The 18,011-nt window shown below is 40.8% G+C and overlaps 1 protein-coding gene across 1 annotated transcript in view; it reads left to right on the plus strand.

Annotated features, from left to right (window-relative positions):
• Positions 1-17,957, plus strand: part of RFX8 (regulatory factor X8) — a gene marked incomplete at its 5' end in the record, with an annotated part of 30,536 nt that extends 12,579 nt beyond the window's left edge. Inside the window, 10 exons of the mRNA XM_084508688.1 lie at positions 405-539; positions 625-702; positions 1,144-1,257; positions 1,922-2,072; positions 3,662-3,720; positions 7,174-7,330; positions 8,848-8,942; positions 10,140-10,254; positions 14,134-14,425; positions 17,795-17,957. Of these exons, the coding sequence (XP_084364814.1) occupies positions 405-539; positions 625-702; positions 1,144-1,257; positions 1,922-2,072; positions 3,662-3,720; positions 7,174-7,330; positions 8,848-8,942; positions 10,140-10,254; positions 14,134-14,393 (1,164 nt within the window). The 3' untranslated portion in view covers positions 14,394-14,425; positions 17,795-17,957. The remainder of the gene's footprint in view (positions 1-404; positions 540-624; positions 703-1,143; positions 1,258-1,921; positions 2,073-3,661; positions 3,721-7,173; positions 7,331-8,847; positions 8,943-10,139; positions 10,255-14,133; positions 14,426-17,794) is intronic.
• Positions 17,958-18,011: the final 54 nt, after the last annotated feature.

Consider the following 18,011-nt stretch of genomic DNA (forward strand, 5'->3'; position numbering starts at 1 on the left):
ACTGGGGGTCTTTCTTATTTTTGCAGAGCACTCAAACACAGTAATGAGTGCACTGAAGTGCATGTAACGACAGCTGATGAAAACCATGCTGCCATCCCTATAGCAAAGCCAACTAACTTTAGCCTTATTTAGGAGGCTTCTACTGCGAAATGAGTGCTATAGAAAATATATGTGTAAGATATGTATAGCATTAAATATTCACTTGCTTTGGAAAGAAATTCATGTACTATTTGGAATTTGAACATTTAGTCAACCTTCCTATTTCTTTCACCCACCCATACTTTCTATAAAAAAAATACATCTTATTAAAAAATAATGTTATACAACAGAATATACCTTTAACAGGAGTGACAAGATAATTGTGATTCTTTTTAATCGTTTAAAATAAATTCTGATGCATTGAGGGCCAGGATTTGCACTATTTTCCATTGGTCACTTATTTGAAGACTGAAGAAGACAGATATGAGTACCTTTTGCCTGAATTCAGGACAGTCTATCCTTGGGAGCAAGAGTTAGCGAAGAAATACCCCTATGAAATGGTACGTTTAAGTATTCAGTAAGCAAGCAAAGTAGCTCGTTGCCTGTGTGATCTTTTTGTACACTCTTTTTGTTCACCTTCTCCAGGTTGTACTGCTTGCAAATGAGTACAATAACTACTGCCAAGTCCTTTTACAGGTTGTGAGAATGGAGGAGTTTGACAAGGTATGTCTTTGCTTCAATAGCACTCGTGGTGTCAGCAGACATCTATAAAAATGAAATTGTTTCTTTGTAGCTCATTTAGCTGATGGTTTTATCTAAGGTAGATGATCATTTATAAACAAAAGGAGCATTCAGTCCAATTATTCTGGAATTCTTAATTAACATGACCTGCTCTATTTGATGTTGTAGGCACAAAACACAAGGCCATGGACACATATTTCTCATTGTATCCACATATCCGTGCTACAATTTGTTTCTCTCCTCTTTCTCATGCTGCCTTGCCAGGTTCAGCATGCTGCCCCAGGATGCTCCCTCCCTGGAGCCAGCCTGGCTCCAGAACTATTCTTTTGCTTCTGTGCTAACGTGTGTCATTTCACTGAGTCACAATTCACATTTCACTGGCATAAAATTGGTGAAAATTCATTAACAGATTTTGTGCAATAGGTGGAAGACTGCATTGTGTCATTCTGGAAGTCTCTGCAGCCTGAAAAAATAGCATTTATGTCCTTGCCAGATGTGTGCGAGCTATTCAAGTGCTATGATAAGCAGCTATTCCAGGTACTGTAGACGTGTTTCTTGTAATTATTTTGTATTTGTGTTTTTTTGCTAGCTCTACCTGTGAAAGACCAGATGTTTATTGTGTGATGTACAATGGCATTTTATTATACATATATATATATATATATATATATATATATATATATATATATAATTTTGAGCCAGCACAGTTTGGATTTTGAAAGGATCTGTTGGAATTTGAGACAACTGCCACTTTGCTGCCATATCTTCCCTTGAAAGTCCCTAACATCAATGGAGTATGCTGTTATAAATGTGGTCTGTGGTTCTGGCATGAGGATATGTGACTGAAATTCTGACTGATAGCTGTTTTCTAAACCTGAAGGGAGTTATTTTTCCTTTGATAACACTACTGAATTTCTCAGTGACATTCCACATTGACATACGGAGCTTCCTGCTCAAAATGATTTGCTTCTTATTCACAGCAGGTCACCAAGCAGTGTCCAGTAATTAATTCAGGAAACAATGCTTGCTGCAGGATCTCATTCCTTCTGCTAATAAATGTAGCTTAGTTACTGCTTTAAGTGGAGGAAAAGAATGGTCTTTATTCACGATTTACATTTAAGCCATCAGTACAGTTTTATTTCATGCTGCTATAAATAGCTGTAGTACACCACTCGTGCAGCTCCATCCATTTGTATTGTAGGAAATGGAGAACATTCTCCTTCGTGACTTCCTGGAGGAGGTGTCTGTGCAGTACCTGAAGTCAATCAGACTGTTCAGCAAAAATGTTAAACTCTGGCTGCTTAATGCTTTGGAAGAGATGCCAGTGCTGCTCCAAACAACCAAATGTAAAGGTATGCAAGTAACAGAGAAATTTCATAAAATAATCTTTGCTTAAACCGCAGAGAAGATTGGGTTACAAGACTCTTACAGAAATTATTTAAGAAACTCTTCCAGCTGAAGTAACCTTGAGAGTAGCGAGGACTAGAGTTGGCATACAGTTAAAAATAAATGGTCTCAGATGACGTGAGAAAACAAATTTAAGCCCAAATTATTCCAAGATCATGGTAAATTAAAGTGTACTTGAATCTTTTTAAAGATATGTCTTTTGCCATGATCACTTTGACTGTGTTGATGACTAGGAATAATAAGCACCCTGCCCTCGAAATTTAGGTATTCTTCTGTCTCTTTACCTTGCAAGTGGTTTTATGTAGATAAATTAATTAATGACTATTGGGCAGTTCAATTTAAAGTGAAGAAAAAAAAAAAAAAGGAAACTGACTCTGTCATTAGAGTAGGATTTGAAAAACTTGTAATATACAAAGGTGTGTGTTTGTAAATATGTACGTACATGCATACATTTATGTATGCAAATGTGTTCATGCATACGTAATGTTCAAGGACAGGTTGGATAGGGCCTTGGGCAATCCGATGTGGTGAGACGTCCCTGCCATGGCAGGGGGTTGGAACTAGGTGATCTTTAAGGTCCCTTCCAACCCAAACCATTCTGTGGTTCTGTGATTTATACCTTATGCTGAAGAATCTGGCTGAACCAAAATGCTGCTCAGTTGCTCACTGGGTGAGAACCATCTCTGCAGTGACAAAGCAGGGCTCCTGCATAGACACAGGGCTGTGTTCGTATTCGTCTGCTTAATAATGACTTGCAGCCAGTCTTAATTCTGGCAGTTCTTACATTTAAATGCTTGGCAGAGCAAACTCAGTAATCTGCTTTTAACACATTTGTGTGCATGGAAGTGCATGTAATTAACCAGCTACAACCCTTTCTATGCACATCCAGGACTGGGTTTGTAAAAACGTCAGAGAAATAGAAATTTTCACTTGGAAACCATTGCCCGTCTGCAAAAGATTTTAAGTTGTTTTATTCTTGATTTTCCTGCAACTGAGAATCAGTTATTTTAGATTTTATCCCTAAAAAGGATATTCCTTGACCATGCTTTTCGTAATTCCAACACATTATAGACAGGAGCGAATACAGCAACAGAAATCAGCTTTTATTATCAATTCTGAAGAATTATAGATACATAAAAGTGAAAAATGTAAACTCTCTAATCAAAAAATAGAAGGTTTAGAATTAATGTTGCCATCAGTCATCTGAAACCATACACATAAAAGAATATTTCTCTTGCTTTCTTGCTTGAGAAGTATTTCATGGGAAAAAAAAATAAAAATAATATTTTTCCTGTGCGTCACGGGCTGACAGGTTTGCAGTGAAGGAAAAGTAGTAACTTGGGCAGCTGCTGCTTGCAAGCCTTAAATTGGCAGGGTCCCCAGCACAGAATGCAGCTCGGTTACCTCCATGTGCCCTGAGCTCGCCTGTTGCTCCCTGAGGGGTCTGCTTTCTCACTTAAGAGATCTGTCTTCATTAATGTCTTTAAGAGCGTAAAATATTAATGATATGAAACATCTGCCTCTTCTTTCACAGAAGTCACACTGTTTATAAAAAGACTCAGGAGAAAGACAGATCTTTGTAATATGGCCAAGGTATGTTCTAGAGTCCATGAACCAAAAAAAGCTGGGCATCTCACTCACTCCAGAAGCCCATCTTGCAGATGGTATTATTTACGAGATGCTCCGCTGTAGCAGAACAACAGCAGCACAGGTGTTCTTGTCTGTATACCGACTGGTCCAAATCATGCTCCTAATGGTCCAAATCACCCTCCTACACACATCTGCCCTCATAGTATGTATCCCTCTTAGAGTGAAAGCCTCTGAGGTATGGTTAGTGGTCCTCCATGGAGAGGAGAACATCACTGTAGTTAGAAGGGTCAGGTGAGACACGGGAAACCACTGATATATTGCTTGCAGTGAAGTTGCATGGTCTCAAGGTCTGTAAGGGCACAAGGCCTTGAGCTTTTTCATGGATCTCAGGGATCAGCTGGCAAAACCTCCATCCTCTGAGCAGACAGTGTTGGAAGGAGCGCTGCAGGGAACTGTCCTCTGAACTTTACTCCTCAGGGCATCGCTTTATTTCTGGGGAAGAGAGAGACAAAATATATCTAATATCTCTGTCTACTTTTTGCTCTCCGGTATCATTTTTCTCAGCCACAGTGACAAATGAGATGCATCAAGGAGCTGTGCCCTTTGAACACCGTGAAGTAAATTGCTTCGTTAACCTGTACTTACTGCTGCGCTATTTTGATGGGCTGTGCCCTCCCTGCAGCTGTCCTTCCATTGCTGTCCTTGGATCCTAAACCTTGTGTTTTTTTTGAGGTAGTCCAGGCCATAACACAACAGATAGGTCACAGTCAACATTTAATTTACACCCTCAAGATTTAGGGCAAGAGAGTTTTACCCTAACTGGGGGGAATTTTACCCTAAGACCAGTGGCAGCTTCTAGCTGCTGCATGTTCACTTTGCACTGTTTAACCAACACAAAGTGAACCTTGTGGACCTGACAAACTGTGTCAGATCTGTACTTACAGCTTGAGCACACTCTCAGCCTGGTTCTTCTTCATGATTATGAGCTCCTCACACCATTTGCACAAGGAAATGGTGTTTGCACCTTCTCCAGAGCCTCTTTAAAATGCAAGAGAAGGTCAAAGGAGCTCCAGTGTAATCGATGTTTAGTCCCATTGGCAATTTAAAAACAATAGCTTCAACAAGTGAAAATATGAAAGTCCTGTAAATCAACATCCCCATAATCTTTCAGCAGTCACACAGCCTCAGTTAGACCTTCTGTTAGGGACCTTACCATGTAACTATTTATACTGGGCTCCAGTGAAACAAATACCAGATAAGGATTATCCTGCAAAATTACCCCCCTGCCTAATGCATACCAGAAGATGGTTAGCTGGACACCGTGGGTGTTTAACATTTTCAGCATGTGAGAAACATGCAGGTGCTTCATGGGGAGGTAGATGTCACTCAGAGAAAACCACAAAGTGATTCAGTCAGTCAGACCAGACCCTAGGTCTGCGTGGACACATGTCCTGTTCTCAGATGCTCAGGTAGAGTAGGTATGCATAGAGCAAATGTTACCCTACTCTTTTGCCATTGTACTCTCCAGGCTTACCAGCAATCTGAAAGGAAGGTTGTATCCACATTCTTTCGTCTAATAGCTTGGTTTGGGCATTCATAAGGCCTTGGGGTTGTGAGTCCCAGGACTTGATTATTTCTTGTGTGAAAAAGGACTTTCTTTTATTAGTTTTAAAAATTGTGCCCTTCTTCATGCAATTCTTCGTGCAGACCTCTATCACATCCTTTCTTGGTTATTTCTATCTTAACCTGACATTTAATTTTCTTATATGGGAGCCTAATCAGCCTCCTTGGTTTTCTCTGTCTGAAAAGCACGTTGAATTTCAACCAGAGACAGGTGGTCAAAGCAGGTGACAGTGCTCCTAATGAGAAGTATTATTGAGGAACTGTGCAGCTGCAGCTTCAGAATGGTGTAAACACACTGTCCCTTGTAGAGTACTTTGCAATAATTCAGCCACCTGGTGAGAAAATCTGAGCAATTTTGGCAGGGTCAGCATTCAGAAGAAAAAAAAGTAACTTTCCCATCATGTGGAGATAAAGCAGGCTGACATCTGCTACTACCTGGATATACAGAAGTAATTAGGGTATAAAAAGGAACGAATTCCCTGTGAGAAAGGAATCTGAGTATAACAAGTGTCATTTCCTGGGGCTGATTCCTGCCTCTGGTAAGCTGTATTTAAGTGTTGTCAGGGCTGGCTCTCAGTCAGTTGGAGTATCACACTCAGTACACAGAAGTGCAGTGGGTAAAAAACACTAAATACATTTCTAAAACACTCGAACACGGAGCTGGGTGCTAGCACCCTGCTGAAGGTGCTGCACCTGGTAGCTCCCAATGTTCACATTCTGTGCTCTTTGACACTGGAAACTCCACGTAAAACAAGGAAAGACACTTTGTCTTTAACTGAGCTGAAAAAGACTACCAAACAAGTGTGAGGCTGCGTGTGATATTTGAGTAATGCTAGCACAGTAATGAGGAACAAAGTTCTAGATTGGGAGTTCTGCTTGAAAACAAATGTTTGTGGGGTCACAGTAAGTAGCATTCTTTGCCATGCACCCAATGAATGGGATTTGTTAAAACGTTTGTGAATCCTGAAGTTTTTTCTGAACTTTACAAAAAAAATTTTTCTTCTAGAAGGCAAAACTGAACACGAATTACTGAAATAAATGCCCGAATTCAACAATCTTTGGATCTCATAGGTTTCAGTATGAAAGTGAGAGACTAAATCTATGTATGAATCAATTTTAATAGATTCATGTTTAATTTCCTTCATCATTTTCCACTTAAAACATTGTCATCAGGAATCTGAAGCAATACTGTGTGATATTAGCAATTAATTAAAAAAAAGAAAGAGATGAGGATCAGAAGTTAGACTGAAAATTGTCTTCAATATCATGTAAGTAATACTTCTGGGCACAAATATAAAACCAGATTCTTCATTCACAAATGACTTAAAAGCAGAGAAATGGGACACAATCCCTACTATTATTTTAATTAATGCCATATTTCTAATCTTATTTATACCTTCTCAAAGGTTTGAGCAATTCAAGAAAACTTGTCTTTTAATTTAATTGAGACACATATTAATGATAGATGTCTTTGAGGGAAAGTTGATCCTAGTATACCATTTCATTTTTTAGACAGTGTTATTTGGCATAACTAAAATAACTACAGGCAAAAAGAATTGTGCAGATACTTCGAGCATCTGTTAGTCTTGTCTGCTCCACCAGAGACCCCACCACAAAGTGACATTGAAAATGGTATCACCCAGAACAAAAACACTTGAAGACAACATAAGATTCATCTCCTTTGATTCCTTTTCTATTTTTTTTCCATTTGGAGACTGGTGATTTATTTAAAATCCCAATTCTAACTTAACATTGAATAAGAGAAGCTTTTTTGACCGAGTTAAGGGCTTGAAAAAAAATGAAAGATATTAACTGTTTTCTTATTATTCGTAGACAATGCGAATAGTCTTGAACAACAACAGCAAAGTCACTGGTCTGAGATCAGACTTGCATGCTGTCATCAACCAGGGATTTGTGGATATGCCTGGAAACCTCTTCCAAAAGAAGTTTAGGAATCCAGATGAACTGCAGAATGACACAGAAATCAAATGTAATATTTTTGTTTCTATATTTTTCTATCCATTTAAGCCCCTGCTTGACATTGTTAAAGCTCTAGCATTTCCTTTTGTTTATTCATGGCATCTGCCCTAATGGGAATTATAGTCTTGCAATAACCCTGTGTCCTGGAAAGGAGCCAATATAATTGAGAATGGAGCATGTAATATTATCCTTTTAACTTTAAAGGTTAAGAATGAAAGGCTTTCGGTGCTGATTCTCTCTTAAAGCTCTCTCCAGCAGCAGGAGTGGGGTTTGTGTTTCTAAAACGATTTATCTTCCAGAAGAAGGTTGACAAACAGGGACATTCACCGTTAATGCTTGTCTTTGATAAACAGAAGTTTCCAAGAACTGCATTTTCCCCGTTATTAATCAAAGTACACAAAATTACTTCCCGTGGCCGGATTTTACCTATTGTATGCTGAGCTGGACAAGGGCTCCCGACCTCTCAGCTTCCTTGCCCTTTTGCTCTACTGCGGCCTGTAGCATCGGTGCTGAGCTGTAAACACTGAAACACAGCCTGCGTGCAGCCACGACATAATGCATTTGCCGGTTTAATGAAAAGCGATGGGAACATAATGGCAAGTTAATTCTCAGATTAATGGACTGCCATTTGAATTATTAGCAAGAGGCAGGCGTCTCGGACCGGGCTGTGCTCAGAACCGATGGAAGAAGCCTGAGCTCTTTGTTCCTGGCCTGCCGCCGGCGCGCTCTCTGACTAGGGATGCACCACCGCCTTTCTGTGACTGCTTTCAGCAGGAATAATAATTCGCTTTGTTCGCAGAACCACCAGGAGATCCCTGCAAATAATATTTACATACGTCTTCAAATCAAAAACGCCGTGCAGAAAGTTTTTATTTCATTTACTCTTTATATCAATGATTATCTTTTCCAATGTGGATTTGCTGCATTTCTCTGTTCCCATTGCTTTTCCAAATTGTTATTTTTAATAAATAACGCTTCACAGGAAGGCCTCTTAGCTAGGAGGGTATAGACCCTGAGGGGTACAGTTGTGATGTACCTGGTGGCACTGAGTAGCAGGTTCTAATCATTTGTGGGAACACCTGCACTGTTTTTTGGCAATATTATCCGTATTTCCATTGAGCTACAGAATATTCAGTAATTTCTGTTATTGTTTTAAAACAGTTTCCACCCCCTCAACAGATAAAATTTCTTTTCTCAACCCTGTGAAAGCTCAGATAAGCAAGTTAGTATTGCATATAGCCGTATGCCAGCTTGGATTTACGAAGTGTTTACTCTTTCCACTTTTGCCATGATGACTAGGTTGGTGCAGATATGGACATAAACTTGAATTCTGACTGATTTCAAAGCAGGGTGCTAATCACCATTCAAGGAATGGCACAGTTATATTAATCAAGATGCTATAAGCAGATGTCTTAATATATCTTAAGCCAAAGATGAAAGAAAAAAAAAAAAAGCTAGAAACTGCAGAAACAAACCAAAAAGTAAGCCAATCACTTCAAGTAATGATCTCCTTTCTATATTTCGTAGGTTTGAATGACTTAATATCTTTGCTGGCACCTTCTACAGATATTCGGGTTCTCCTGAACTGTATGTCTACAAATCTTCAGGCTTTTGTCATTGAGGTATAAAATTCATTTAATACTTTCAGAAAAGGAAGAGTGATCGCACCGTCTATCCCCCTACAAGCTGACTGTCAATAGTTTGCAGGAGCTACATTGTATAGCAGCAACCTGACCAGACTGCAGATTTGCATAGACACAATTTATGCATGCTGCAGAAAAAAAAAGGGGGAATTAATTGGCATACAAAAATTCCATCTGTGCAAACAACTACAAGCCTATGTCTGTGGATATATCCACTTCGGTGATTTCAGAATCTGGTCTCATTTTGTAGACACATGCTATAATAATGCTCCCTTATACACCAAGATCCATGAGAAAAATGCTAGTATAAACAAAGAGAACACTTCATGATTCTTGGAACTGTTGACTCGTGAAACTGTTGGTTTTTAGCAGGTGGTAGGGGCGTGATAAATTCTAGCACAATGGCTCTACCTCTGGTGAAAGATTCGAGTTAGATCACCTTGCATACAGATCTTTCCCCAGGTTGCCAACTCTAGCACCCCTCTTCCATCGGTGATCCATAATTAATGATAGCTTGATGGTACCACTGCCCTCAGTCAGCTGGACAGAACAACAAATTTAGGGTTGAGGGTGGGTTGAGGGTGGTTTAAGTCTTTTTTCTTTTTTTTTTCTTTTCTGAAGAAGCAAGACAAACTGTACTTCTTCAGCTTAATTATTTCCTGATAATTCATGTGGGTTTTGTAATTAGGATTAGCGCTTTGTAGTTCTGCGGTGCCTTCATCTCACAGACCCATCAGTTACCTCATGGGATGGTACGGAGAAGATGGACTGGGACTTCTCCTGGGGGTTCATAATTATAAGGCAATAGACACAAGCTGCAGCAAAGGAAATTTGAATAGATAAAAAGAAAACAAACAACCAAAACCCCAAATAGGAAAAACAAACAAACAAAACCCAACAACAACAACAAGCCCACAAGAATAGTTCACCACAGGAAAAGGTTACCCAAGTGAATACCTTGGAGATATTCAGAACTTGTCCGGACAAGACCTGAACTAAAATGACATTCAACCCGAGTTATTTTAGGTTTCTAACCAAAAAAAAAAGCTGAATTTTCCACCTTCATATGCAGTTTGTGCAGGGGAATTATCTGCAACACAATATGGGATCCTATTAACCAGCTTTATCATAAAGCATCTTTTTTTCTTTTTTTTTTTTTTTTTTCTCTATTTGCAGCCAAGCAGGAATAAGGAGGAATTTAGGAAACTGGCAGCCGATTTCCAGTTGAGGTGGAACTTCCTATTAACGGCCGTGAGCAAGGCAATGACACTCAACTACGCAGACAGCTTTGGTGAGTAAGGGACAGCTTTGTGGCTGCCACCTGAGGCACCCCTCTGGGAGCTGAGGTGGCAGAGGCACCGGGTCACCTCGACGGACAGAAACTCAAGTTGGTACAACCAAAAAGGGCATCGCTTCTCCGAGGTGAGCAGAAGGGAGGGCGGCAGGGAGATGCGGCTGGAGATGGTGGGAAGAGCAGGACTCCCTCTTTCGGCAGAAGCTGGCGTGTGCCTGAGGGGGAACGGCAGCCTCAGGTGCGAGCACTGCAAGGGCTTCAGCAAGAGGGGTGCTGGAGAATTTGGGGCACTAACGTGCCCCAAACCACCAAAATTCCGCATCTCCCACGTGATAGCTCCCAGACTTGCAGATTCTGCCTGCATGATACAGGAACAGCAGATCCAAATGCTTGTCAATGATGCGGTTAGTTCCTCTGACACCAGATACAGGCTCCTTCCCTTTCCTTATGCTTGCACTGGTGTAAGCGCTTGCCTAGCCAGCAGCAAGCTGTTTAAGATATTAAACTGATTGAAAACTAGTCACCTCTTCAGCTGGGTTAGTCTTCTCTCTGCTTTAGTGCTCGGAGCTGCCAAGCATCAAATCCACCACACACTAGTGCAAGGCAAGAGAAGCGAAGGGGCCATGCAGTCACATTTACTCAAAGTGGCTTGAAGCGGCACAACCGTGTCTTGAATCAGCTCTGTGTTTCACTTCTATATGGCTTCAAACCTAACTGCCTTTCTCTTCATTTGGAAAACCTTTCAGAAGCAATCTATTATTCATTCTGGAGAAATGCACCGTCTCCTCTGAGTAACATCTGATCCCAGACGGCACGAATCACTTTTTAGATTTTCAAAGAAGTACCTTCATATTTTTTCCTGTTCTGTTGGATGGAGCTTCACACAAATAGCCAAAAAGCCCTCATTATCTTCTTAGAAATCCCCCTTCAAAGCTCTACTTCCCTGTGTTTTCTACAAAGACATAACAAAGGGGTATGCTAAGGTTACTGCCTTTTATATTCTTCAGTAATCTTTCCCTCTTACTGTCTATGTTTGTGCATGCATGTGCGCTCCCCTTTTCTGCATCTGGCTGTTACCTTTTGCCTCATAATTAGATCGCAAACTCCCAGGAGCAGGATTTGAGTTTTGTTCTGTGACTACGTGGAACACAGCACAGTTCAGTCCCCTGTCCATGGGCTGCTTCATTAGAGTAGTAATAAAACCATCATTCCTCCCTATCTCTGCAGAAGAGTCCTGCACAAAACTCTCCCACATCGGATGCAATGTTTTGGCCACTGAGTGGAAATCGTGAATGAATTCCAATAACAGCACTGGAAACACAATGTTTGTAGAAATTCCCCATGGTGATGAAATCCTCTCCCCTCTTCCCACTATGAGAAGAGTTTCATGAATTGCCTCCCCGTTCTACAGTTGCCGGTGGCTGGGAACACAATTAATGCCATCTGATGTAGAACATCTCTTCCTCTAAGCCTTCCTTAAACTAGTGACAAGCAATGTTTTCATTCCTCTTGAGACAGCCTTGTGATATACTTCATCAGCATTAAGGCTTATTCTCACATATGAGAGTTGAAAAACCAACCAAACAAAAAACAAACAAACAAAAAACAACCACCTTTTAATGCACCTTTTAATGTTTCTCTGTGATGCTTCAATTGAACTGTTCATTACTATCTTCTTTCTTAATACCACTGGTTCCTTAAGACATTGGGTTATATGATCTACCAATGTCTGGCCTTGCCCTTTTTTCTGTTCCAGTAGGGTTTTGAGCCATAGTGGACAAGGCTTAGGCAGTTACCTTAACAAGCTGCCTGGTGTAAAAGCTCTGTACTCAGGGGTCACTGCTTTTCAGAAATTTCTTAGATCTCAGCATTTCTTGCAGGAATGGCAGGCCTCGTGCAAGTCAAAATATGCAGCATGCACCGAGGAAACAAAATTACTGGGTCAAAATGTCAAATTTTCTGTGGATGTCTGTCATGTTCATGCAGTGTGCCTCCCCACAAAATAAATCCTATACGAGTAACCAAACCCAGACTTCCTTCTGTGTGGGGCTCTTCCTTGGAGCTTGGCACTTCTGGCATACATAATATGCTGGCATTCCCACTTACACCTCTGAATTCAGATTGGTTTTGACCCTCTTCCAGTCTAGCCTCTTATTGGGGTGATGTTCAAGTGCAGTCAGAAGAACTGTGCAGTTGCTCCCCTGCAAGGCTGCAAGGAGCAAAAGTGCTACAGCAGTCAGGGCAAATGGGACTTGGTGGCACTAAGGGACGTGGTTTAGTGATGGGACTTGGAAATTCAGGTTGATGGGTGGGCTTGTTGATTTTTAAGGTCTTTTCCAACCTTGATGATTCTGTGATTCTATGCTACAGCTGTTTCAGTCCCACCTCCTTCTCTGCAAATGTACCTCTACATATCTCCACCACAGAACCTTACATCAGCTGGTACACCTCCATTTCTTTTACCAGTCTCCCTTCCGTAGAGTTCAGGGGCATATTGTTGAGCCACGATGGCTGGACAGTCACCTATCTACACACCTACACCTGCTTTGGAACTTCACACCTACAAAATGCTTCCAGGGTCCTGATCCTGACAGTTCTGGGTTCTCTTAAGGTGTGACTGTCAAAGAGTCCCTGTGACTGTCTAACAGTTCCTACTATGACCTCCTTTCAAAAAGGGGACACTGGCAGATTTATACCCAAACAGCTTCAGATCACGAGGATTGCAACAGCTTCCTGACCACTGACTTTCATCTCTATCTTTTGTCAACATGGATGAGTCACCAGATGCCACTGATTCCTCTGCAAAAAAAGTCCTGCACCAGTTTGCAGCACAAACAGCCTAATATCTCAAAAATTATTTTTTTGAAGCTATTTGCTATTAGCAGTTAATGCATTCCTCTTTTGCAAGCAAGCTGCTTCAACCTAATCTCTTTTCAAAACTGTGTCCCTTCCTTATCTCAAGGGACAACTGGAGTGGTAGCTTCTGTCTCATGCTTACTCTTGTTTAGCATATTGAAAACTCCTGTGATATAAGGCTGATAGAAGCACTCGTTGATGCCTCGTGTCAGGTCTGTATAGTCTGAGCTCAAGTATAAAAGTCCCCATCCTTGTCACACAGATAAACGAGTCCTATCACTTATTTTGCTATCATTTAAAGATCTACAAAAGGACCAACAGCGGAAGCAGCAGCTTCTCAGACATCAAAAGAGGCAGCGTTGCTCATTTTTAAAGCTCTGGAAGTCTTGGTTGTGCATATAAATTGTAATGTCTCCTCACTGATGTCCGTGTAAACATGTTTGTGGGATGCAGAGACTCTGAATTGCTTGATAATTCCTATGGAAATTTATGGCATGGAAGATGACCTACTCTTCACAGTAAGAGCTTTCAACCAAAGGTACAATTCAAAATTCAGTGGCCTCAGGAGTTTTTTTCTTGGCTTTTAGCTCTTATACCCCCAGCTGCAAGGTAGGCCATTTAATCCCATAGGTACAGAATATAAAGAGGTAGGAGGGTTTGCCTGCAAAGAGGTGGAATGTTTTATCTGTGCAAGGGGAAAATGGGGATGACAGGTGGCTGCTGATAAGCAGTGAATCTGGGGGAAGAACTTGAACAGGAAAGTGAATAAACACAAGGACACTTTTCTCTGTAGCTATAAGAAGGGGAAAAGGCTTTTGCTTATGTTTATAACCCATAGTTGGTGCATATTTTGCCGTGATATTTGGAAGTACGTAATTCTGTAAGTATTATTTAATGAGTGCTAGACTGCTTTGTCTAGTCCATTACTACAATAAAGTCATTCCAAAAAGAATATATCCTGAAGATATGCAAATTAAGAAATTGCTACAATTATTATATATTTTTTTTCTTTAAATCTAGGATCCTGGCATTTGTTTAATTTGCTACTCCTGGATTATGTTGCTCACATTTTCCAGTCCTATATAGAGGAGGAGGGAGCTGAAAGCTTCTATGTCATGGAGCAAAACGACCCACCCGTTCTGTTGGTTTATGAGCCCAACTACCTCTGGGGCTATTTTGCAGAGGAGCAACCTCAAGCCAATGCTCCTCAGCCAACTCTCATAACTGTGATGCAGAGCCCGAGTAACGTCAGATTAAGCGACACATATTCAGAGTTCTGAGTTGTTTGGAGGACACGGGCACAGGCAGCAAGGTGAAATAAAATACTAGCTCTAAAGAAAATTAAAAAAAAAAAAAAAAAAAGAGGCCATAAACTGGGGGAATTGGGAAGGGTGTTATGGCAGGTTCAGCACAGCTTGTGGGCTAGCAGACCAAAAGGACTGATCAGAAGAGGGAGAAAATGGTGTAGTCTTTTCTCACTAGCATGAGAGGCTCTCTTTCCTCCACCCTGCTATTAATTTTGTCAAAAGATGTAGAAGTGGGAAATCCTTGAGGCCTTTCTGCCGTGCCTGACTTTCTTGCAGTCAGTCTCCTGGTTCAAAATTAGCAGCATAAGGCATGACATACAGGTAAAAAAACAAAATGTCCAAGTCTTCTTAGGACACGAGGCTAAATATAAGGCCATATGGGAATGTGGATCAAGCCTCTGTGGTTAATAGAAGTGATATATTCATCCCTCTTATGTTCAGCTGTTTTCAGATTCCTCTTCCATGTAATAACAGCACTTGTCTTCAGTCTCAGAGAACACTGTGTTTTCCAGAACACGGAGCTGGACAAATGTTAATGGCACCAAGATTCATGAAGAAAATAACATTTTGGGGTGATCTTGCTATCGTTATTTTACGGCTTATAAACTAGGACCAGGACTGGAAATTAACTGTTTAAAAAAAAAAAAAAAAAAAAAATCCTCATTAGTTGTAAAGAGTGTTGGAGAACCCTTGTTTTTAAATATAAGATATGCTAAAACTAGGTCAGCAATGAAATTGGAGGGGTTAAAGAAGGCACAAAGGGGGCAAAACAAGAATGATTTATGCACAGGTCATGGGCTGTTGGACAAAATAACAACTTACTTTGAAATGCAGTGTGATGACCTGCCCTGCCATACCACCTTAACTTCTAAAACAAGCTGAGCTGGATGCAGGGTATGACCAAGGGACTGCCAAACCACTGATGGCCAGAAATCAGGAGATAAACCAGTAGAAAGCTTACTCAATGTCTGTCCTGCTTCCTGTGCTCTTTCACTCTGCTGTGCATATGGGCTTTTTTATGGCCTCTGTGGCCATTGCAATGCTCTTACGCAGGTGACAGCAGACAAGGATCTGAGCCGGGTTGTTTGTGTAAGTGATATGCCTATAAATAAATGTGTTGGTTTTTTACATATTTTGAACATGACACCAAGAACAGAGCAAGGCAGTTTAGAGTGAGGGACGAGGGGTGCCAGAGTAAGAAAGAATGGGTATAAAACCCAAAAAGGGGAGTAGCACAACTTGAGACGGTATGGAAGAGGGAAGGAGAAAGTAAAGGATTGGGAAAATGTAGGAAAAGCTTAGAGAGGAAAGACCCTGACAGCTAAGGGAACTGAAAGCCCCGGGTTCCAGCGGCCCATGTCAATACTGATGAAAAATGCAGCTGCCAAAAGCGTCTCCATCTCCTAGCACTTTGTTCACCTTACCATCTCTGTGGATCCCCTGAACGGATTCCTGTTGCAAAAGGGGTTGGCTTCTGTGACTTTGTATCACCTTCCCCTGCTCCCAGGCAGCCATCTGTCCCTGCTCCTGGCTAATCCCAGAACCCATCCTGTGGGGTATGCAAACCCTCAGCGGCGTCCCACAGCCAAGCTGCTGTTTCCTGGGCTGGGCGCCTGCTGCCTGACTTCCTGCACCGTGTATCGAGGGTGTAGCTTGTATTTTTTTCCCCTTTTCAGTCCTTTACCTCATGCAGCCTCTGCAGATCTCTCTGGCCTGGTGTCTCTCTTCAGCTCCCTTCCTCCACTCCATCCCCTGCCAACAACACCAACCTCCGTATCTTTTTCATCTTGTCCCACAAGGCATTTCTGTGCCTTCCATGCAGCCTGCTATGCTTGGGAAAAAAATCTGTTCATCGCACCTCCACCCGCACCTCATTGAAATTAGTGCTAAAAACTCACTTCTGCTGTGAAACCCTGGAAAAACGAGAGGGAGGACTGGTAACAGAAATCAGAAAAGAATCTCCCAACCTTGCCCTTGCATCAGCAGCAGCAATATGCGCCTGTGTCTCAGCAGATCTCTTCATGATCTTTCAGTCGTCACCTTCATTTTTCCTTTTCCTTCCCCATCTGTTTTTGGTCCCCCATCCCCAGTTCATGCTGAATATAAATTACGCTCCTCAGCAGAGACACCCTGTTTTTACATGTATTTTGAACAGCGCAGCATTTTTTTTTCTTTCTTTTTTTATATATATATTTTTATTTTTTTAATTTGAAGCATGAAAATCATTGTTAATAATCTTGAAAACTGAACATATTCCAAGCTGGTGACGTCTCCCAAGGAAAACATTCTTTTTATATATAAAAAAAAAAAAAAAGTGCAGAGGGAGGGGAATGAGACGATGCAAGATTTAAACAAACTGGCTTAATGGGCAGTGTGGCAGGTTAAATGCTATATGGCCAAATGCAAGTAGCTTGAACTAAGAATTGTTGAAACTGATGGCACAAACAAAGATGCTCTGAGTGAACTGTAATCTGTAAAAGGGCAGCTCGGAGAGCATTGGCCTGATCTTTATTCCTTATCACAGAGCTTGCAGTTGCTTTCTCTCAGCACGAGCAGCATTTTTTCATCTAGAAAATCCCATTCTGCGCTTCTTCTCTTTGTTCACTTGTTACCAAATTAAAATCCTATTAAACTGCACACCTGCAGTGGGTTTATCTGCAGAGCACTGTGCTGTAGCTTTTAATCCAATTCCACGCCTCTGTACCATACAATATAAGGCAAAGAGAGGCTAAGGGAACACTGCTTGTAGCTCTGCCGGCAGAGAGCGAATCAAACACTTTGATTTGCTAAAAAGGAAGGAAAAAAAAAAAAAAAGGAAATAATTAACTACTTCACTTCAATGAATGGTGGGTGTTCATCTGAGTGGTCTGAGTAATCCAGGATACAGAGATCAAGTAAAATCCTTAAGTGAAATGATCAAAAATAAGAGTAAAGTCCCTGCTCAAATTCAGTGGCAAAACTTCCAGATTTTAAGAAAGCCAAAATTTCAGCACAGAAAAGATATCCCTAGGACAGGGGAGAGATGGGACTGGGATTATTTGTTTTGGAAGAGAATAGACAGGGTTATAGCAGACACATATAGTGAGAATGATGTATCAAAAAGTAGTTATGTCTTCCTATCAGACCTTTGCCGCCCTCCGGGGAAAACTACTGTATATCTCCTCCTGTTGGGTTAACACATGTAAAATTAGGTTGGGTATCTGCAAAAAAAAAAAAAAAAAAAAAAAAAAAAAAAAAGCAGAAGGTTCAACAGGAAAGTAGAGAAAAGACTTTTATTTAATGAAGGGAGAGAAGACTTTTTCATTAATGAAGGGAGAAACAATGATTTATGGTCCCTACAATCAAAACATTCATGTTTCTTTTCTAACTTTCAGGTCATCCAGGTGATTTGGAAGACAAAATAGCTAAAATTTTCATTAAGTTGGATCTTGCTGTTGGAAGGGAAGCAGTTACTAGTCAGAGATGGACAGAATTTTTCTTTTAGTTTTACCTCCCATGGTCAGGTAATTTTCAGAGAAAATCAGCCTGACTTTTGAAAATACTTTATAAGGATAGACCTTTCTTATTTCTGATATAATTTTAAGAAATACT

Source organism: Aythya ferina (assembly GCF_964211825.1).
Source record: "Aythya ferina genome assembly, chromosome: 1".
Classification (NCBI taxonomy): Eukaryota; Metazoa; Chordata; class Aves; order Anseriformes; family Anatidae; genus Aythya; species Aythya ferina.